At 38.4% G+C, this 24,836-nt stretch overlaps 1 gene segment (V, D, J or C); it reads right to left on the reverse strand.

The window, feature by feature from the left end:
* Positions 1-3,900: 3,900 nt before the first annotated feature.
* Positions 3,901-4,354, reverse strand: LOC114685220. The segment is given in 2 exon segments: positions 3,901-4,229; positions 4,309-4,354. Coding segments are annotated over 2 exon segments (375 nt in total).
* Between the last annotated feature and the right edge of the window lie 20,482 nt (positions 4,355-24,836).

A 24,836-nucleotide genomic window follows, 5' to 3' on the forward strand; every position in this document is an offset into this window, starting at 1 on the left:
GACTCATGGATAAAGGAGGACTTAATGCAGACAGTGAACATATATTATGAAAGAAGATATAGGTAAACATTTAATTAGATCTTACTGTATCACAGCTTTTTAATGAAATATATTTGATAGAGAAATTATTATATTTAACATGAATCTCTAGAAAGTTGTTCAAATGGCTGCTCTCACAAAGAATCATTAAAATAATTATAAGAAAGGCATAAATATTTCATATTCCAAATAATTTAGTTATGTTCTATAAACTTCACAGCTTTGGCTTAGAATAAATTTATGATTTAAACAAAATAAATTACAGAAAATGATATTACATTTTAACTATTCTATATATTAACTTATGTGTTATAATGATTTAATTATTTGTTAACAATACAAGGAATTTTTCCTTTGGATGGCTTCATTTATAATAATATTTTGTTAACTATAATATATAACAATCTAACATTAGTTTATTATTATCTATTAAGAACACTTCTGAACAAAGATAAATTTGACTAATCAGTTCTTCAAAACACAAATACAACATTTGCTTTAACTGGCAAAGAAATGCCTTTTTGAAAAACTAAAACTCTCCTTGGTCTTTAGTGCCTAGTCCTACAAAGATCTCTCACTGATCATTAAAATTTACTTTCCTTTAGAATGAACTAATTAGAAAGGTAGTTACAAAGAAAGAATTCATTGTATGATGTTAGTAATGTAAGGACAGTTGACTAAACTGATTTAAAACTAATAAAGAAATAATAATTCTTTATAAATGAATACTAAATTTATGAATTATGTCAAAAAAGTGAGAAAGTTCCATATTTTTGTGGTGATATTTTATCCATGTCCCCCAATAAAGTTTAACTGAGGATCAGAGGAAAAAGTCAGCCACTATATTAAACATGAAGTCAGGCAATGGCAGCACATGCCATTAATCCTATCACTCAGAAGGCAGGGATCTGTCTAGATCTCTTTAAAGTTCAAGGCCACACTCAGAACAGAGCCAGGCATGGTTTAAATTCCAACAATAGTTAACCATAAAGGTCTGAATGTCTGTACAGACAGACAGAATGTGAGAGAGCTGAGTGGGAAGAGGAGGTGATGTAGTTGGATGGAGAGAGGAAATCAGATGGCAGAACAGAAAGGCATACAGGCATGGGTATACAGGAAGTAGGTTCTTTAGGCAGAGAATAACCAAGTAGTAAGAATGTGACTGGCTTCTTTCTGCTTTTCTGATCTCTCAGCTTTTTACCCCAATATCTGGCTATTGGTTTTTATTTTAAGACCATCTAAGATTTGTCTTACATAATATGGCAATGTTTGTGTCAGAAAGGACATATTGTACAATTGAACTATAAAATTATTTTTAATGTAATATATATATATATATATATATATATATATATATATATATATAACACAAGATGTATTTTTTTCAAAAGTTAGGGAATTCTTATCCATGACTGACCCAAATTTTATAAATAAACTTCCATTATAGATTTTGTTTAAGATAATATCATACAAATAAGTTTCAAACATGAGAAGGGCATTACTTGGAAAATAATCATTTTCCAAGTCCCCAATTCTTGGTTTTGAATAAACCAGTAATATGTTTTTTAAAAGAAACACATAAGTGAAATCTATGGTAGCAGTTCAACATTTTGAAATATCTGTCAACAATTTGCAGAGATATATGTCTAAATGCAACATATACTTGAAAAGAAGACATATCAGTTTCATTTTAATATTTCCTCTTCTCATCTCCAGGAACACCATCTTGCCAAATAGAAATTTACACCTCCATTACAGCTTCTCATAGTTTAGCAATTCTGTATATTTGCCACCTTTCAAAGCATTGGCTTTTGTGGTAGATACAGCATTACAATAAGTTCCAGAGAACTTTTCTGATGATAATTAGTATATAGAGAAGCAATGCATCCTGATTTTTTCCTGTGTTCCTAAGAACACCTGCTGCTGGTGATCACATCTGCATAGAGGTTTATGTCTGGGCTCACACTGAAGTCCCCCTCACTGTGCCTGTCTCTTGAAATTTAGTAAGTGGCAGTGTCCTCTGCTTTCAGGCTGTTCATTTGAAGGAAGTGGATGTTTTTGGAATCATCTTGGGAGATGGTGTACTGGCTCTTCACAGATGTGCTATAATCTGTTGTGTAACCATTATTTTTGCTTCTACTCATTGCAATCCATTCCAGTCCCTTCCCTGGAGGCTGGCTGACCCAGTTCATGTAGAAATCACTAGAGATGAATCCAGAGGCTACACAGAAAAGTCTCAGGGATCCAACAGGCTGTACCAATCCTCTTCCAGACTCTTACCAACTGCACCTCAAAATGGATAGCTGCAATATGAGAGAGAGAATGCTGGTCAGGAAACTGTCATACACATCCATCATTGCTCTTATTCATGCCACTGTCTTGCACACACAATATCTCTTTTTTTTTCTATAAATGTCCTTTTTAAGGATTTACAAGGAAAACACAGTTCAGCCACAACTTCATGATGAGAGGTCTGTGTTCAGCACTCATCCCTGAATGGGAAGACCAGGGAAGTCAGGACTGGGCTCCTCTGCTAGAGCTACAGGGTCAGGTCAGGGCTGGTTTTCACCAGGGGCCCAGCCGTGGATGTCTGCATCCAGATTCCTCAGTCCTTGGATGGGGTTTATGGCACAACTATCAGGGTGTCTGGTCATCTCATCACCAGAGTAGGTCACTTCCTGCCATCTCTCGACCGTTGCCAGCAGTCTTTTGTGAGGGTATCTTTGTGGATCTCCGTGGGCCTCCCTAGCTCTCTGCTTCCTCCCCTTCTCATGTGGTCTTCATTTACCATGGTCTCCTATTCCTTGTTCTCCCTCTCTTTTCTTGATCCAGCTAGGATCTCCCACTCTCTTTCCCTTGACCGTCCCTCTTCATTGTTCCCACTGATGACCAGGCTGTTCATGTAGATCTCATCCATTTCTCCTTGTCTTTTTTGGGGTCCCGTTTTTCCAGGTAGCCTCACTGGTGATGTGAGTAGCAGTCCAGTCATCCTTGTTCCACATCTAGCATCTTCCTATGAGTGAGTACATGCCATAATTGTCTTTCTGAGTCTGGGTTACCTCACTCAGGATGATTTTTTCTAGATCCATCCATTTGCCTGCAAACCTCATGATGTCATTGTTTTTCTCTGCTGAGTAGTATTCCATTGTGTATATGTGCCACAATTTATTTATCCATTGCTCAACATCCCTAATCATCAGGGAAATGCAAATCAAAACAACTCTGAGATACCACCTTACGCCTGTCAGAATGGCTAAGATCAAAAACACTGAAGACACTTTATGCTGGAGAGGATGTGGAACTAGGGGAACTCTCCTCCACTGCTGGTGGGAATGCAAGCTTGTACAACCACTTTGGAAATCAATATGGCGCTTTCTTAGAAAATTGGGAATCAATCTCCCCCAAGATCCAGCTATACCACTCCTGGGCATATACCCAAGAAATGCTCAATCATACCACAAGAGCACTTGCTCAGCTATGTTCATATCAGCATTGTTTGTAATAGCCAAAACCTGGAAACAACCTAGATGCCCTTCAACTGAAGAATGGATAAATAAATTGTGGCACATATACACAATGGAATACTACTCAGCAGAGTTTGCTACTTTTATATTGGGATGTGTTATAATAAACGTAGGGTTTTTTTTTTAAACCAAGTTAATGATGTTATACAATGCCCCTCTCCATTTATGTGGCTTCCCTGTCAACACAGCACTTAGACTACTCCATTAAAAACAGAGATCAATTTCTATGTATCCATCCACTAATCTCATAATCCTAGTCAAAAAGCAAGGGCAGGATATTTTCTCTGTTACTGTCTGGGCAGAGAAGAACCACCTTCGCTCAGGGTTTCTGACACCCTCAGGATGTGGTTGTCACACTGTGCCTCAGACAGTAATACATGGCCGTGTCTCCGCTCTTGAGGCTACTGATCTGCAGGTATGCAGTGCTGACCGAAGTGTCCAAAGAGAAGACAAACCGACCTTTGAAGTCCTCAGCATATGTTGGATTCCCAGTTTCATTGTTGATCCAGCCCACCCATTTCAGGCCCTGTACTGGTGCCTGCTTCATCCAGTGCATTGCATAGCTTGTGAAGGTGTACCCTGAACCCTTACAGGAGATCTTCATTGACTGTCCAGGCTGCTTCAACTCAGGTCCAGACTGCACCAGCTGAACCTGTGTTTGGACACCTGTGAAGAGAACATGGGAAAGTGAGGGGCCATGAAACTGCCTCAGTTTCCTCTGAAGCTCTGAGCTCTGATGTCTTACTTTGGGCAGCTGCCAGCAGGAAAAGGAGCCTCCACACCCACTCCATGAGATATGAGATTGGGGTACAGTAGTTTCTTCAGACTAGTCAAGTACTCCCTTGCTGGTGAGGGTGGCACCCTCAGATTTCTACTCTAAGGAATTTGGATAGGGCAGATTTGCATATGACAATGTACTGAACAAAATCAGATATACAATCTAATATACAAGGACCCATAAACCCTTTTAGTGTCTGAAGTTCATGTCTTCACATTGGTTTTGATTTCCCCCAAGGCCTCATCTTGAGCTGGGTTTGCACACTGATGTCCTCACCCATGTGCCTCACAGTCTCACTCCTGATCCTGCCTAACAGGGAAACAGTGGTCCAAACTCCCATTCATCCTGTGACTGTTCTCTTCTGTGCTCAGACTCAGTGACTTTATCGTTTCCTCTGCACACTGGGACCTCTGCAGCAGTCCTTCTTTGCCTATTGCTTCTAACTGGGTGTTGTTCTTGAACTCTTAGGGTCCTCTGCACTCCCACATCAGTGTCTAACTGTTCTTGATGAGGCAGGTAGACATAAAGTACATTTCTATTTAAAATAATGAAGTATGTGTTCTTTACACAAGTCATTTAATAAAAGTTACAGATTTGAAAGTATAAGGGGCATATGGGAAAGTTTGGAGAAAATGATGTATTTATATTAATATAAAAATTAGAAATTAGTATAATAAAAATGGTGAGGCAAACTTTACAAAAAAGAATAATTTAAAGATCTGGTGAGGTGGATCATTAGTTATGAACATGTACTTCTTTCCAAAGACTTGACTTTGACTTCTAGCACCCACATCAGGTAGCTCACAACCACTTATAATACTGGCTCCAGGGAGGCAATTCCTTCAGTCTCCTTGGGTACCTACACTCATGTTCTATACCCACAAAAAGACATAGACACATAATTAGAATAATAAGAACTTGAAAACGATGAATAGTTTCAAAATAAATCAACTTATGTGAAAAGTCTTAAATGAAAATATAAAATCTAGCTTTATTTTTGGTAGTATTGTAACTGACAATAAATTTGTGTTCAAATATGAAGTAACTCCAGCACATTCCATCCATTCTGCAGAATTTGAAACTTCATAAAAAAAACAAACATTTGTTCATTTTAATCTCATTTCTCGTCTTTTACAATCCAAACTTAACTGCACATAATTACAGGAATCTGATTCTACCTACTTTCATATTTGATGCTGGTAATGAGGTACAAAGAGCAATAATATATTGAGTAAGTGAAACATACAGAGCCTGGAGTCATCAGAAGCAGAGTTATGAACAGTCTGGTGGGTTGATACTAGGGATGTCTTGCATCTGACCTAAAGTAAAGCAGTGTTGATTGAATGTGGATGTTAGTATGTTCTGATAGTGTGGACTAAGGATAGGCAATTATAACAGGATGAAAAACAAAACAGAGGAGTGAGACAGGAAATGAAAGAAATGAGCACCAGTGTGCTGTGCACATAGAGCTGACTTTGTACTGCACCATCCATGTTCTTGTAGCACAAATGCTATTTGTCAGAGGAAGTCAACAGTTGCCAGCTTCAAAGTCCTGCAGTTTGTTCTGCACACTGGGCAAGGAGAGGAAGTCAAGGCTGACTGAAAGTCCTTTCTGGCTTTCTGTGCACCTGGCCCAAGGATACAACTGAAACCACAGAGATTTGGCTCCCCCTGAAGTATCACTGGCTCCCTGCAGTTTGCTGGTCTCACTCTGATGGTCAGAGCATCATGTTACTCCCTTATGTAAAACACTTTGTCAGGGATAAAGTCCTGTCTCAAAGTCACGCCATGATTTGGACTTGAGGAAGATGAGATTGCAGAATTAAATAATTTTCTGATAATTTCAGATTATGACTTGAAATCATGTCTTTCTTTTCTTCTGCTCTTGACATGTGGATAAGCATAAATGACTTCTTGTGGCGAGTGAAACAGTTGGATAACCAGGAGCATTGAGATGTAGCCCTTGCCAGATAATGATGCGGTAGGGCAGGCAATGGCTCTGTGTGAGACAAAACTTCTCTTATAATAAATTAAGCAATTCCTTTTGTGATGTTAATTGATTTTTGGTCTGAGTGGACACAGATGTGTTACAATTAGTGAAAAAGCTTAGAGTGTTAGTCTTAGATGTGTCTATACATGTCTCACACAGTACAAGAGCAGACATTTTAGTCTCTGGTGTCCTCTGCTTCTATCTCTCTCACTGTGGCATCATCTCAGAGCCTCATTGAGAATCACATGAATGTTTTCCTCATGGAAGTATGCAGATATATTCACGGTACCATTCTCAGGTTTATTAATTTCCATTCAAATCACTGTTTGTCATGTAATTCTATCTGTTCATCATGTTCAAGTTTTGTGGGAAATTCACATGGGTAAACATTTCAATGAGCAGAAACCTTGAAAATTAAACCATTTGCAAAGCTGGGGATGCCCTAGCTCTCTACCTCCTAACATTACATCAGACTCAAAGAAAACTGTGATCCCTTATTCACACCCCATGTTCCCAGGCCCTCCTCCTCATTTGCCTGCCTGTCTCTACAAATTTCTCAGTCCTTGAGTCTCAAGGAGACATAAATGTGATGCATAAAATAATAGTCTATGATTCTTTTCACTTTGAATCTCCTCCAGATTCATTCACACCATAGAATAGAAATCATTGCATGCATGCTGAATGTTGAGAGTACAACATGAAATTTTATGGAAATAGCACAAATGTTCAGTCATTCAAGAGTTGAAGATTTCTGCAGTAGAGTGTCATAGGTTATGAAGCAATGACTATCTGTATATCAATAATGATAGAATTTCCAAATGTCGGAATTTTATGGTACACCACAATGAGACAAACTGATGGAGCAAATGTTAAGTATTTGTTTTGAGTTTGGATCCTCTTCCTACAAGCCCATTTAGTGTTCCCTTTCATTCTCTCTCTCTCTCTCTCTCTCTCTCTCTCTCTCTCTCTCTCTCTCTCTCTGTATGTGTGTGTGTGTGTGTAAGTGTTGTGGATGTGTACAGTTGTGGACACAAGTTAGTGTGCTTGTGTGTATAAACACAGATAAAGGCTGGAGGGAGATTTTGGGTGTCTTTCAACTACTACCTGATAAGCCATCCTTAAAATAGGTTTCTAACTGAACATGAAGTTCATCAATTAAGCCTAAATTAATTGTCTAAAAACTTCAGTGAACCACTTGTCTGTCCCCCAGTGTTGGGACTATAGATACCCACTGCCAACCCCAGCATTCTACTTGGATACTAGGTATCCAAATTTGAGTCTCTTGCTTATACAACTTCTTTGCCAACTGAGCTGTCTTCCCAACTCTCACTTTTCTTTCTTTTTTTGGTAATTTTTTTATATATACTCTCTTTTTTAAAAATTATTTATTATGTATACAGAAGAGGGTACCAGATCTCATTACAGTTGGCTGTGAGCCACGATGTGGGTGCTGAGAATTGAACTCAGGACCTCTGGAAGAGCAGTCAGTGCTCTTAACCTCTGAGCCATCGTTCCAGCACCATCCACTTTTCTTTCTCTTAGGGCATTTTTGATTGAACCTAAGGCCTATAATATACTAGGTATGCCCTGTGTTACTGAGGTAGATAAGGTGCCTACTTGTCACTCATGTTGAACATGAAATCATTTCTGCAGCAACTTTCCATGTGGAAATGACATTAGGAATAGATGAATAGTTCAAAATACTAATTTTAGTACAACAAACATATTGGTATTATAAAGTGTAGTTTGTTTTCTTGCATATGATAATTTAATTTTTTGGATAGATCCCCAAGAAATAATATTGATAGGTGCACAGCAATTCTACCCTAATTTATTAGGACCTTCCTTAATAATCATTTGTCAGTTTCTCTGAAGAGTCAAGAACAAAGGACTATGAAAATCAGATAGGATGTCAATATCAGACCAAAGAAACAATTGCATTCAAGTCCTATTTGTCAAATCAAGGATTTGTGTAGATTGAGTCATGAGTTAATCTCAGTTAACCCTTTAACAAATAATTACCTCCTAAGAATACATGGAGGAGAAAATACGTAACTTTAATTTAGAGGAAAGTTTAATGGCCTTCAGTCAACCTCAGCATCAGTTAATTTTTTTTAAACAATGATTACATGGTGATATGAGTAAGGACATTTCTTACCTCAGAAATGTTTAATGTTTGCTCCTGTGATACTATTTCATATTCTAAAAATAAGAAAATCCATCTCTCAGCAATTGCTTCTAGGGCAGGAAAAGACTGTTGCAAGATTTTTATGTGATATTGATTCATCAAGTGAAAGTTAAGGTGGAATTTTCAAAGGATAGAAGACTTGGCTGAAGAATCCTATCCTATCAATTCTGGAAATCAACACTATGGAACTTGGATTGACCCAGATCCCTCCAAATAACTGCAACCAAGAGTCATTGCTCTACTGGACTTCCCTTTGATTGATTTCTGAAAATTCACAGTTAAAGTAGGTTTGCCATGAGAGATTTGCATGCAATGTCCAGTTATGAATCATGTCCTATTTTGATCAAACTCTAATTATTCTACCACCAATAATGCCCGCTAGCCTTTCCTGACGGACTCCAATATGTCAGGTTAGGGGGAAATCAGAGGAAATATTCATGTAACAAATAATGAGGCTATAAGAGGACTGTGAACCAGAGTGGACAAATGAGGGATACCGAGGTATATTGAAACATCCTGAGACAAGACAGATTGTTAAAAGGTAGAATGTTATATACATGTAATTCATGTGGTAATAGAGTATGTGGAGTGAAGGTCTTGGTCACAGATGATGCACTGTAGTCTCAGTATGTGATCCAATATCAATGGAAAATTTTATCAAAGAGGATGAAAAATAGCCCCACTATATGTCAGTATTTTATGTATAAAGCTCTTAAATGAATGTTGATTAAATTTAGCGAGGAATTAGTCATTCATTATATATATGACATTCTCCTCTTCTATTTGTTTAATCAATAATTAAATAAGTGCTTAACATTCTTATTAAAAATATGTTTATTAAATAAACAAATGTTCATATCTTGCCAGAGTTCTCAAAAGAAGAAATAAAGTGATTAAGAAATATCTTTAAAGCAGCCTGCCCCCGACTTCCCTTCTGGACCAGAGAGAGTTGGACAAGAGAACTCCCTTTTGGACAAGAGAGAGAGTCTTCCTGAATCTTTCAGCTCTTTCTGAAACAAGTACACTGATAAGACCAAGAAGAAACCACAAGGAGATGGGCAGACGTCAAGGCAGAATTACATACAGCAAAATGAAGAGCAATACAGCATCACCAGAACCTAGCCCCCCTCCAACATCTAGACCTGAACACCAAAAATTGGAAGAAGCAGAAGAAAGTAGCCTTATGAGTAACTTCATGAAGAAGGTAGAGGCTTGTGTAGAGGAAAAGACAAGAAAATTGGAAGAACGCTGTAAACAACTAGAGGAAAGGGCAAACAAATTAGAAGAAAACAATAAAGCCCTCCAAGAAAACAATAAAGTCCTGGAAGAAAACATTAAAGTCCTGGAAGAAAACAATAAAGCACTGAAAGAAAATCATGAAAAAGCAATGAAACAAACAAAGGAAACAGTCCAAGAACTGAAAAAATAAAGAAGACACAAACAGAGGGAATGCTGGAAATAGAAAACCTGAGTAAAAGATCAGGAACTTCAGATGCAAGTATAACCAACAGAATGCAAGAGATGGAAGAGAGGATTTCTGGCATTGAAGATACAGTAGAAGAAATAGTTTCATCAGTCGAAGGAAACACTAAAGCCAACAAAGTTGTGAACCAAAATGTCCAAGAAATCTGGGACACCATAAAAAGACCAAACCTATGAATTATAGGGATAGAAGAAGGTGAAGAATACCAACTCAAAGGCACAGAAAATAAATTCAACAAAATTATAGAAGAAAACTTTCCCAACTTAAAGAAGGAAATGCCTATGAAGATACAAGAAGCCTATAGAACACCAAACAGACTAGAACCCCCCAAAAAAGTCCCCTCGACACATAATAATTAAACAACTAAATGTACAGAATAAAGAAAGAATATTAAGAGCAGCCAAGGAAAAAGGCCAAGTGACCTATAAAGGTAAACCCATCAGAATAACACCCGATTTCTCAATGGAGACTTTGAAAGCCAGAAGGACCTGGACAGATGTAATACAGACACTAAGAGAACATGGATGTCAGCCCAGACTAATATACCCAGCAAAACTTTCAATCATCATAGACGGAAGGAACAAGACATTCCAAGATAAAGCCAGATTTAAACAATACCTATCCACAAACCCAGCCCTACAGAAAGCACTAGAAGGAAAATTCCAACCGAAGGAAGTCAGATACACACTCGAAAACACAGGCAATAGATAAAGCCACAACAGTAAACCCCAAAGAAGGGAAGTACACACACACTACCACCAAAAATAACAGGGATGAAGAATCACTGGTCATTAATATCCGTTAATATCAACGGACTTAATTCACCTATAAAAAGACATAGACTTACAGAATGGATACAAAAGCAGAACCCAACTTTCTGCTGCATACAAGAAACACATCTCAAATTCAAAGACAGACACTACCTAAGAATAAAAGGCTGGGAAAAGACTTTCCAATCAAATGGTCTTAAGAAACAAGCAGGGGTAGCCATCCTGATATCCAACAAAATAGACTTCAAACTAAAATCAATCAAAAGAGATCAAGAAGGACATTACATACTCATCACAGGAAAGATCGACCAAGATGAAGTTTCAATTCTGAACATTTATGCCCCAAACACAAGGGCAGCCACATATGTAAAAGAAACATTACTAAAGCTTAAACCACATATAAAACACCACACATTAATAGTGGGAGATCTCAACACCCCACTTTCAGCACTGGACAGATCTCCCAAATCGAAACTTAACAGAGAAATAAAGGACTTATCTGATGTCATGACCAAATTGGACCTAATAGATATCTACAGAACATTCCATCCTAACAAGAAAGAATATACATTCTTCTCAGCACCCCATGGAACTTTCTCTAAAATCGACCACATACTTGGCCACAAAGCAAATCTCAACAGATACAAAACAATTAGAATAACCTCCTGTGTTCTATCAGACCACCATGGTTTAAAGTTAGATTTCAACAACAACAAAAACTACAGAAAACCTACAATTTCATGGAAACTGAATAATGCTCAACTGAATCACCAATGGGTTAAAGAAGAAATAAAGAAAGAAATTAAAGACTTCCTAGAGATCAATGAAAATGAAGACACCACATACCCAAACTTATGGGACACTATGAAAGCAGTTCTAAGAGGGAAATTCATAGCACTAAATGCCCACATAAAGAAGTTGGAGAAATCTCACACTAGTGACTTAACAGCACACCTGAAAGCTCTAGAACAAGAAGAAGCAAAGTCTCCCAGGAAGAATAGACGCCAGGAAATTATCAAAGTGAGAGGTGAAATTAATAAATTAGAAACTAAGAGAATAATTCAAAAAATTAATGAAAAAAAGAGTTGGTTCTTTGAGAAAATCAACAAGATAGACAAGCCCTTATCCAAACTAACCAAAAGACAGAGAGAGAGAATCCAAATCAACAAAATCAGAAATGAAAAGGGGGACATAACAACAGACATTGAGGAAATCCAGAGAATTATAAGGTCATATTTCAAAAACCTCTACTTCACAAAACTGGAAAACCTAAAAGAAATGGGCATTTTTCTGGATAAGTACCACATACCTAAGTTAAATCAAGACCAGATAAACTATTTAAATAGCCTAATAACCCCTAAGGAAATAGAAACAGTCATTAAAAGTCTCCCAACCAAAAAAAGCCCAGGACCAGATGGTTTCAGCACAGAATTCTACCAGATCTTCAAACAAGAGTTAATTCCAATACTCTCTAAATTGTTCCACATAATAGAAACAGAAGGAACATTACCAAACTCCTTCTATGAGGCTACAATTACCCTGATTCCTAAACCAAACAAGGATACAACAAAGAAAGAGAACTACAGACCGATCTCCCTCATGAACATTGATGCAAAAATACTCAATAAAATATTGGCAAACAGACTCCAAGAACACATCAGAACAATTATCCACCATGATCAAGTAGGCTTTATCCCAGGGATGCAAGGGTGGTTCAACATACGAAAGTCCATCAACGTAATACACCATATAAACAAACTCAAAGAAAAAACCACATGATCATCTCACTAGATGCAGAAAAGGCATTTGACAAAATCCAACACCCCTTCATGATAAAAGTCTTGGAATGATCAGGAATACGGGGAACATACCTAAACATAATAAAGGCAATATATAGCAAACAAACAGCCAACATCAAAATTAAATGGAGAAAAATTCAAAGCAATTCCACTCAAATCAGTAACAAGGCAAGGCTGTCCACTCTCCCATACTTATTCAATATAGTACTTGAAGTTCTAGCCAGAGCAATAAGACAACATAAGGAGATTAAGGGGATACAAATTGGAAAGGAAGAATTCAAGCTTTCCCTATTTGCAGATGACAGGATAGTATACTTGAGTGACCCCAAAGATTCCACCCAGGAATTGATAAAGCTTATAAACACCTTCAGCAACATAGCAGGATACAAGATCAACTCAAAAAAATCAGTAGCCCTCCTATATACAATGAACAAAGAAGCTGAGAAGACAATTATAGATACATCACCCTTTACAATAGCCAAAAATGACATAAAATACCTTGGGGTAACACTAACCAAGCAAGTGAAGGACCTATATGACAAGAACTTTAAGTCCCTGAAAAAAGAAATTTAAGAAGATGTCAGAAAATGGAAAGATCTCCCATGCTCATGGATAGGCAGGGTTAACATAGTAAAAATGGCAATCTTACCAAAAGCAATCTACAGATTTAATGCAATCCCCATCAAAATACCAACACAATTCTTCACAGACCTGGAAAGAATAATACTCAACTTCATATGGAAAAACAAAAAACCCAGGATAGCTAAAAGAAACCTGTACAATAAAACAACTTCTGGAGGCATCTCAATCCCTGACTTCAAGCTCTACTATAGAGCTACAGTAATAAAAAACAGCTTGGTATTGGCATAAAAAACCGACATGTGGACCAATGGAATCGAATTGAAGACCCTGATATTAACCCACACACCTATGGACATATAATTTTTGAAAAGAAGCCAAAAGTGTACAATGGAAAAAAGAAAGCATCTTCAACAAATGGTGCTGGCATAACTGGGTATCAACGTGTAGAAGGCTGCAAATAGATCCATATCTGTCACCGTGCACAAAACTTAAGTCCAAGTGGATAAAAGACCTCAACATAAATCCAGCTACTCTGAACCTGCTAGAAGAGAAAGTAGGAAGTAGTCTTGAAGACATTGGCATAGGAGATCACTTCCTAAATATAACACCAGTAGCGCAGACACTGAGACAAACAATCAATCAATGGGACCTCTTGAAACTGAGAAGAATTTGTAGAGCAAAGGATATGATCAACAAGGCAAAGCGACAGCCTACAGAATGGGAAAAGATCTTCACCAACCCCACAGGTGACAGAGGACTGATATCCAGAATATATAAGGAACTCAAGAAATTAGACATCAAAACAACCAACAGTCCAATTGAGAAATGGGCTTTAGAACTAAACAGAGAATTCTCAACAGAGGAAACCCAAATGGCTGAAAGACATTTAAGAAATTGCTCAACATCCCTAATCATCAGGGAAATGCAAATCAAAACAACTCTGAGATACCACCTTACGCCTGTCAGAATGGCTAAGATCAAAAACACTGAAGACACTTTATGCTGGAGAGGTTGTGGAACTAGGGGAACTCTCCTCCACTGCTGGTGGGAATGCAAGCTTGTACAACCACTTTGGAAATCAATATGGCGCTTTCTTAGAAAATTGGGAATCAATCTCCCCCAAGATCCAGCTATACCACTTTTGGGCATATACCCAAGAAATGCTCAATCATACCACAAGAGCACTTGCTCAGCTATGTTCATATCAGCATTGTTTGTAATAGCCAAAACCTGGAAACAACCTAGATGCCCTTCAACTGAAGAATGGATAAATAAATTGTGGCACATATACAAATGGAATACTACTCAGCAGAGAAAAACAATGACCTCATACGGTTTGCAGACAAATGGATCGATCTAGAAAAAATCATCCTGAGTGAGGTGACCCAGACTCAGAAAGACAAATATGGTATGTACTCACTCATAGGAAGATGCTAGATGTGGAACAAGGATGACTGGACTGCTACTCACATCACCAGTGAGGCTACCTGGAAAACGAGACCCCAAAAAAACACGGAGAAAGGGATGAGATCTACATGAACAACCTAGTCATGAGTGGGAACAATGAAGGGCAACGTTCGAGGGAAAGAGAGTTGGAGATCCTAGCTGGATCAAGAAAAGAGAGGGAGAACAAGAAATAGGAGACCATGTTAAATGAAGACCACATGAGAAGGGGAGTAAGCAGAGAGCTAGGGAGGCCCACGGAGATCCACAAAGATACCCCCACAAAAGACTGCTGGCAATGGTCGAGAGACGGCCGGAACTGACCTACTCTGGTGATGGGATGGCCAGACACCCTGTTAGTTGTGCCATAAACCCCATCCAAGGAAGGTCTGAGGAATCTGGATGCAGACATCCACGGCTAGGCCCCTGGTGGAGCACTGGGATTCTAATTAGTGAGAAAGAAGAGGGTATATATGAGCAAGAATTGTTGAAGCCAAGGTTGGATAAAGCACAGGGACAAATAACCAAATGAATGGAAGCACAGGATCTATGAACCAAGGGCTGAGGGGCCCCCAACTGGATCAGGCCCCCTGAATGGGTGAGACAGTCATTTGGCTTGATCTGTTTGGGAGGCAGCTGTGTGTTGGTGCTGGGTCCTGGGCTCGTTGCATGAGTTGGCTGTTTGAATCCTGGGACCTATGCAGGGACACTTGGATCCGTCTGGGAGGGCGGGACTGGACCTGGCTGGACTGAGTCTACCAGGTCGATACCGGTCCTCGAGGGAGACCTTGATCTGGAGGAGGTGGGAATGAGGGGTGGGGTGGGGGGAGGGGGAAGGGGGCGAGAGTGGGAGAACAGGGGAATCTATGGCTGTTATGTTGAACTAAATGATGTTGTAAAATGAATTTACTAAAAAAAAAAAAGTCTAGGTAGCATGATATGCGTCTCCTTGGCATATCACTACCATATTTATGGAATCATGGAAGGAGTATGTGCAAGAGCGAGCGAGAGAGATCACAAATCAATGGAATGTCAAAGAGAGGAATTCAGAGATCCGGTTTACTTTTTTTTATAACCCATTCCTTGGGAACTGGGATCCAACATAAGTGTCTGCTCCATTCACAACAGTTAGGAAGTGGTGGCTCTTCTCATGAGAGTAATCATGTCTATTTTAATAACTCCTTAGAATCTATTCAAAGGGGGCAGCTAAATGATCCTGGGCAACAAGAAGTGAGAACATCACAAACCAGGCTTTCCTGATGCCTTGAAGGAGCCAAATGATGAGCAAATGCTGAGCTCCTGGGGAACTGCCCAGCTCCTTAGACACATGGGATCAGATTTGTGTCTGGTTGAGCACAGTGAAACAGCAGAAGTGACTATGGGTCACACAGAGTACGAATGTGAAATCTGCAAAAGTACAGAGGAGTCAGATATGAACCTGATGCACACATTCCTCAGTGGGAAGAGAAGAGATTTGATAAGGTTTGATGATGCCATATCTTTCTGTGCATATTCGTGCTTTAATTTGGAAGCATTACCCAAGAGGACAGTCTACTCTCTACAGGGCTCTTTCATTGTGGGTACTCCATCTGGCTTCGTTAAATAGGCTAACCTTGTTGGTTTCTCCTCAGTGATCTGAGTAACCTACTTCATGATCTCTCTGTGTCTCTATTGTCTTTGTCTCTCTCTCAAAATTCATTATTTAACAAGCACACTCATTCGAAAGAGGAAAGATGTTTATCAGAGATAATTAGCCCAACCAAACAAAAGACTCTCCTGGCTGATTACAATTCCATCCAAGTTTGCCACAAAGTTCAGTCATTTCATATTTCCCTCTCAAATTGATAATAAACTCTTTAGTTTCATCTTTTAATATTTTATACATATTCTTCAAAGGATCTGGCATCATTCAATTAAAAATGCTCTTAGTCTATCATTTAGAATCCCCCCCCAGTTTTGATATTTATATTAATATGTGTGTCTGTGCATTTTTTTGTGCTTGTGCACATGAGTGCAGGCAGCTGTGAAGGACAGAGGTGGGTGACAGATCACGTGGAGCAATAATGCCATATAGTTATGAGTTGATGATTTTGGGTGCTGGGAAACAACTCAGGTCCTGTGCAAGAGCAGAAAGTTCTTTTAACCCATGAGTGTAGTCTCTAGTCTCAAGAATAGTCCTAACCTTTACTGTGTTAATATTATTGTAAGTCTCAAAGTCTAAAAGCTAAGAGTAGTCAGTGGATTGGAATGCCAGTTAAATAAGAAAAGCATATTTCTATCTATCTATCATCTATCTATCTATCTATCTATCTATCTATCATATAGATGTATATAAGTATATATATACTTATACACATATACATATATCTTCGTATATTCACTGTCACAGAGTAAACATTCCCTTCAAATATGGTCCAATGGAATGTACAGCAGGGAATAAATGGTCTGTAGCCACAACTGTGTGTCTCAGGTCATCATCATGTGACATGAAAACTCTAATAGTGTTCTCTTATTTTTATTCTTTTTCTCCCATCTGCATAGATCAGGAAGTAGACAGACCAATTAACTGGGGATATGCTGTATTCTCATTTTTATTATTCTAATCAGTGCTGACCTGCAGACCAAAAAGGTGCCATCTGTGTAAACTGTGAGTTTTCCCTCCTAGGTTATACCTCTGTGGAAACACCCTGTATCCTCTGAGTAATATACTGTTATGTGATTTCAAATGAAGTCAAGTTAACAAGGAATAGCAACAATCACAAGTTCACCCCTGTGATGTTAACATCTAACATATTCATATTTAAACAAATTTAATGAGCAACTGATTTTGTAAAAACCCACTGAAAAGCATTAGAATGAACAAAAACTTTTTCATCAATTGTAATAATTGGAAATCTGATTATCTATGGGGAAAATTGTATACAATAATATCACATTAACAATGAACACAAACTCAGTGCTTGTGAATAACTGAGACATAACAAATGAAATAGTAATATTTTTCGAAATAGACAGAGGGCAGTCTCATGAATGTTGTTTGAGGAAATTGTTTTATTGAAAGACAAATGTAAAGAGCAAAAAAGTCAGAATCCACAACTGAGATTATTTCAGCAAGCAAGTTTCTGCATAGCAGAAATTTCATGAAGAAAATACACAGCCTTGAAAAAATATTTTAATTAGTATTTTTATTAAAATATAATTTCATACTTTTTCTTCCTCCAGAAAACCCAACTCTTCTGTCATCTTGCATTTAAAAACTCCTTTCTGCCTCTTCCCTAATTGCTATTTCCTAATCATTTAGCTATCTGCATGCATCCACATATACGTATAAATATAGACATACAACATGCTGAGTTTGTTCAGTGTTGCATGTACATGATTCAGGAATGACCACTTTGTATTGGATATTTAAAAATGTTTACACAGCATAAATGTCATTGTACGTCTATATACCAATATGCTGGTAACTCAATTCAGTTACAAGCACAGAAAATTCAAATAGATTTAAGCATATTAGAAAGATATTTTCCTAAAAAATTCATTATATATATATATATATATATATATAATACAACCACCTAAATTTTGAATCATCACCAACTCACAAATTAAATACAGCAGGGAATGTCTATCACACATCTCTGGATAAGGACATTTAATTGGTTTTACTGGAGGTAAGGATGGTTACATTGATGTGTGTCCTTCAACAGACAAAAAATAGCATCATCATAACTTCCCCAATCACCAGTGTGTTATGTATAAAAGACAGGAACGTGTATCAATGAGATGAAGAAACCAGTTGGGACAACCATTGCATGATTATTTACAGGAGCCAAGAAGAAATGTACCTCATTATGAAGTAGGGATAGGCTTGTGTGGTGTGGGAATCCAGGAGTTGGCCAGAGGATTGGCTGATGAATATGATCAAAATACATGGTATAGATGTATAAAATGATCAAAAATACAATAAAAATGTTTAAGAAGAAATTTATCACTGAATATAGTAGGAAGGATGGATAAACAAATGCTGACACAGTGTGGCCTTGACAAGAAGAATAAGCTGTCCTATGAGACAGCAGAATGGACCCGAGTTAGTTACACCAAGTGAGAAAACACAGGAAGACAAATGCTGCCTGGCCTGAGTTACATGAGTTTGAAAAGGTGGAAATCCTAGTATAGAGAGCATGTTCTGATTCACAGAGGCTGAGGTGGGAGGGGAGTCAATTTGAAGTCCACAAATCCCAGATTTGCAGTAGAGACGATACAGGTGGGATTTATATTTCAAAAATGGTTGATGGTATGTATTACATATTTGAACCGTAAATAATGGTGTGAGACAACATGTTAACAGCTTGTGCTTCTGTTTCCATACCATGTTCATAAATTATACACAAGATAAATAATTGATAAATGAAATTAATATTTGCCAGTCAATGACTTTTAAAAACTAAATGTTTAACAAAGGTGATAGTACTGAAATTCATTGTTGATGTGTACTGTATCTGCCCATGATTGTACCTGAATATGATACATGAATATATTTGCTTAATTGGTCATATTGGTGTCCTCAACACTTAGGTTTTGGTTTTCTTGTTTCTTTTTAAGATTATTTTTCAGATAATATTTCTCTCTTAACACCTCAGATCTTTCTGCACTTCTCTGTCCTTCCATTTTTCATCTTCTATCTCCCACTTAGCAGTAAAAACAGAAATAGAAAAAAATAAAAAACATCCAATGCAGTCCACAATGTGTTGTCAAACTACTGATTGTAAGGCCTTGCCTGTAGTGTGGTTCACATACCTGGTGTCATTCCACTATAGAAAACTGACTTTCTCCCAGTGCTGTCAATAGTGTATGGCTTCTTTGCTGAGAGTGACACTCTGTGCCCAGTTCCCCTCCTCCATGTGTAGCTAGAGTTTTCCTGCCTGGCCCTCAGTCAGGACAAATCTCTGTCACCTGCCAGTCCCACAGCCACTCAGACCCAACCAAGGAAACACAGAGATTTATGTTGTTTAAATTGTTTGGCCTAATGGCTCAGGCTTCTAGATACCTAGTTCTTACATCTTAAATTAATCCATTTCTATAAATCTATTCATTGCCATGTGGCTCATGGCTTACCAGCATCTTCACATGTTGTTTGTCTTGGCAGCTGCTGGCAGTGTCTCCCTCAGCCTTCCTGCTTTCTCAATTCTCCTCTCTGTTAGTCCTGCCTATACTTCCTTCCTGGCTACTGGCTAATCAGTGTTTTATTTATTGACCAATCAGAGCAACACATTTGACATACAGACCATCCCACAGAATCCATGTGAGGATTTTGTCTGGCTTTAGCTTTTATAGTCTTGTTCACTGTGGCTGCGATGACCAGCTTTCAGAAGCTCGGGAACTAAAGGGGAGGCATGGAGTTGACATCTAATCACTCAATTAACTTTTTATCTAAGGGAGTAAAACTTGATTTCCTGAAGATACTGAGCAGGGCAAAACTTAACTCTCCAGACCAGTGGGAAAAATGGGTAAACACACACACACACACACACACACACACACACACACACACACAAACACACACACACTTCTTCAAGGTCTCTCTTTATTCTTCTTTGTTGATTTTTCTTTACTACTTATATACCCCAGAAAAATCTTTCAGGTAAAATAAGAATTACAACATGGTTTCTTTCTATTTTCCATGTGAGTGATTATAATGAACACCAGAGAAAAACAATGTATTTCTCGCTCCCCTTTCATTGATTAGCATTTTGTGTATTATAGGTGAAAACAAGCTATCCCCAAGAACCCACATACATTCATATCTAATCTCTTGTTGTAGATTAATACAGTTTAAGTAAGCAAGGTACTTTAATCAGCCAGTGATTTCACTGGCAGGCTACATTTTGCACTGCAAAGAAACGATCATTCATTGTATTATTTATCTCAAAGGGTAATCTTATAAAAAAATCTGAAAAGAATCACAAATCAAACTTTTATATATTAAAATGATCAGTCATTTGTATGTTAAATCATATCAGGAAGCTGAGGGAAGAAATGGGTAAAAGGAATTAAAATCACCTTCTATCCCCAACTTGTCCTAGCAAGAAAGGCATGTTATCTAGTAAAAACAGGCTACCTTTTTCTTTTTGTTTCTTGACCTCAACAAGTCTTTCACTCAACTATTAAAAGTGTGACTTTTCAAACTTTAAAAATTTCCCAAAATTTTCTATATCCAAACAATTAACAAAAACCTATTAACATAACCTTACTAATAATCTACATGTCTACATACTTTAGAAGGGTGGTTGCTGAATCATTAATCTGCTCCAGTAGCAATGGTTGGAAAAAATCCACTATTATTGTAAGTACAAGTCATACTGCACAGTGAGGTGCTAGAAACCCCCTTTGAGTTTTCATACAACTCATAGATGAGGAGGGACGTGGTGGCCATGAAGGTAATAAGCAGAGCTATGCTCAATAACAGCATGAGGTCCTGTGGACATGTAGATCTTGGGGCTCTGCCTCTCCAAGCCTCACTTGAGGAAGCTTTGCTGCCATCAAGCCATGCCTATGAGTTCCAATGCTGACTGTTGGTCCTCTTGCCTGGCTCTTGACAGTTCATGTTGTCACAGTTGAAATGAATGATTAATGGCACTGGTTACAGCATGGTGAAAAGGTCACAAGCTATGGCCATGCTACCTGGCAGCACAGAGCTCTATTAGGAGGAAGTGAGGGAGAAGAACCAGGCCTGGGAAAGAGCAAATGCAGAGGACAGAGAGAAAGATGGTGGTCGGGGGAACAGAATAGAGAGAGAGAGGGCATGGGGTCTGAGTCACGGCTCTTTAAGACTCAGATGGGCTTACAGAGCCACACCACACATGCACAGATTGTGTGACCATGCATACATGATCACCAGCACACACTGATGAATAAGGCACAAAACCCGTTGCTTAACTCCTGAACTACGCATGTGAAGTCATGAAGCTGGAGTGATAGCAGAATTCTAACAACAGTCTCTATGAGTGCATATGTACATGTTGTGTTCTAAAAACATGGTTTTCATGATGTGGTCCAGAAATTGTGATTTGGACAATCATTATATCCCTCTTTTGCAGAGATCCATGGGCAGTGAAGGGAGGGGTGTCTATGATGGATCCTGATGACAATGGAAAATTGAGTATTTTTGATTGTATAGGTAAGGATATCTCACCTGTCATAATGTTTTTTAAAAATGATCAGTTTCTACAAATTGCCATGATTAACAGAGATGAAAGTCATGGAGTAATAAACTGAATTAGCTAAAATCACAGCTGGGGTGAATTTGTACCTGAAGTGTACAGTCCTCAGGAGAGAACTCGAGGTTTCCGACCTACTAGGGTTTATGACCTAATGATCTTGGCCACATCCTCATCTTGGTTTTCCTTCTAAACCTCTGTGCTATTATATTCAAGAATTCTGACCAAAACTCTGCCTGAAATGTGAAGAGACTCAAGAATGTCCATGAGTTTCCTTATCATGTAATTCCAATGACTAAAGTAGGGCACTTCATCTTCTCAAAGCTGTCAGTTGGCATTTTGATCATGGGATATTATGTCTCAATTTTTTTAAATAATACAAGGAGAACATGTAATGTTTTGAGGACATTGGATCCCTTCAGAACATGTATGTAGAGATAATTTCAGGGAAACTGGAAGAAAAGTGCAGCCCAGTCACCTGAGACAAGTGCCTAATATAATCTTGTCTGCATAAACTCCTGGGGTGAACCTGTTTTCTGTGTGCTGTGTGCCCCTGGTTTTCCTGAGCAGCCTACAGTGAGGTTTATGTCTGGGTTTATACTGAAGTCCCCTCATTGTGTCTCTAGCACAGTAATAAGTGGCAGTGTCCTCAGATCTCACACTGCTCATTTGCAGGTACAGTGTGTTCTTGGCATTGTCTCTGGAGATGGTGAATCAATTCTTCAGGGATGGTACATAATTTGTGGTACCACCACCTTGATTAATTTGTGCAACACATTCCAGCCCTGTCGCTGGAGTCTGACTGATCCAGTTCATACAGCAGTCACTGAATGTGAATCCAGAGGCTGCACAGGAGAGTCTCAGGGATCCCGCAGGCTGTATCAGGCCACCCCCAGACTCCACCAACTGCACTTCACACTGGACACTTGCAAAAACAGAATACTGTCAGGCAACTGCCATAAAGACTCACTATTATTCCTTCTCGTGTCCACTAACACGCTCAGTACTTCTGTTACTCCACAAATTACCTTTTAAAAGAGCAATAAAGACAATCCACATCAGCCCCAAGTCCATGGTGTGGTCTGTGTTCAGTGCTGATCACTGAGTGGGGAGACCTGGGAATTCAGGGCTGATTGTTTTTGCCTGAGCTTCAGGGTCAGTGCTGGCCTGGTTTTCAAGAGAATAGACAGGCCTTATTTGCATGTCTTCTTATTATATAACAAGTTTTGTAGCTGGCGCTGAGAGATGGCATGTTCTATTTTCTAAATGTGCTGGGGGATTCTGGTAATAAAGATGATGGTAGAAAAATTTTATATATGATACTAAACTATTTTTTTCTTGGCACACAATTAGTGTCATCTATTTCACAAACAATGATGTATTTTACGGTTAATTTCAGCCCAATTCTTTATGTCCTCTTATAAAGGGTAGTAGACACTGCTTTGTTACACGCTCTGGAGCTCTTCTGTTTTACTGTGTGGATTTCAACACTGTGGTGCATAACACCGCATTAGTCAGCTCCTGTGCTAAGTGTCACTGCCTCATGATTTGGGAATTCCCTTTCATTTTATTTATTAATTCATTTTTCATTTATTTTACAAACCAACCAGAGTCTCCCCTCCCTCCTCTCTTGCCTTTCCCTCCTGAGCCTCCCATCATCCACTACTCCATACAGAAAGGTGCTGGCTACCCATTGAAGTCAACACTATCTGATATAACAAGTTGAGGTAGGGCTAATGTCTCCCTGCATCAAGGCAGGACAAGTAATCCCAGCATGGGGGATGGGAGAAGTCCCTTTCTCTGTTGAGATCATGTGACATGACTGACTTCCAGTGTTCATCTAGGAAACTTGAGAGGCCTTGACCAGATTTGTGTGTGTCTAGGATTGTGAAATTCTGTGTTATTACCTATGTAAGTTCTCGTATCCCTGCACATCTACCTGTTTGTTCACTAGAAATGGAGAGACTGATAAGCTAAACTTTCATGTATAGCTCAGCATTTGCTTTTCAAATGTTCTACACATGTGAGAGAACAGACTGAACCTCAGTAAGTTACACCAAATGAGATAATCCAGGCACAGGAAGACAAATGCTACCTCAGCTGAGTACCATGGAGTATAAAAAGGTGGACATCCAGGAATTCAAACCTTGTTCTGCTTCACAGAGGCTGAGGTGGGAAGAGGAGGTGATATGGAAGAGCACAGGTCCCAGTTTTGCAGTACAGATCATAAAGGTGGGATTTGTATTTCAAATATGTTTAATTGCACATACTACACTTTTGACCCTGAAATAATGGTGAGACAGCATGTTAATTGGTTTCGTTTCTATTTTAACTTTGCTCATAAATTAAACAGAAGATAAGTAATTGATATATGAAATAATTATTTGCGAATTAGTGACTTTTAAAAACCAAATGTTTAACAAATGTGATAATGTGGAAATTCATTATTAATATCTACTGTATCTTCTCATGATTATACTTGAACAGATACATGAATATGATTACTGAATTGATGGTACATGTGTCGTGAGCATATGAGCATGTAGTTTTTCCTGCTTTTTGGTTTAATTTTATTTTTTAAAGTATTTCTTGCTTAACACTTTACAGATTTTTCAATACTTCTCCACCTTTCCACTTTCATTTTCTTTCTCTCACTTAGCAGTAAAAACAAAAATAGAAAAAAAATCCAAATTCCAATTAAGTCCACGTTGTGTTGTCAAACTCCTGATTGTGGGGCCTTTCCTGTAGTGCATTGACATACATACCTGGTGTCACTCCACTATAGAAAACTGACTTTCTCCCAGTGCTGTCAATAGTGTATGCTTTCTTGCTTACAGTCAGACTTGTGCACACTTCCCATCCTCCATGTATGGATTTGGTCTCACTTTCACATCTATAGGTCTTGTTATTGCTGCTGTGAAGACCATCTTTCAAAAGTTCAGGAAGTGAACAAGAGGAGTGGAATTGGTAAACTAATTGCTCAATTGAATTTTTATATATTTATTTTTAATTAAGAATTT

This window comes from Peromyscus leucopus, chromosome 14 (genome assembly GCF_004664715.2).
Source record: "Peromyscus leucopus breed LL Stock chromosome 14, UCI_PerLeu_2.1, whole genome shotgun sequence".
Classification (NCBI taxonomy): Eukaryota; Metazoa; Chordata; class Mammalia; order Rodentia; family Cricetidae; genus Peromyscus; species Peromyscus leucopus.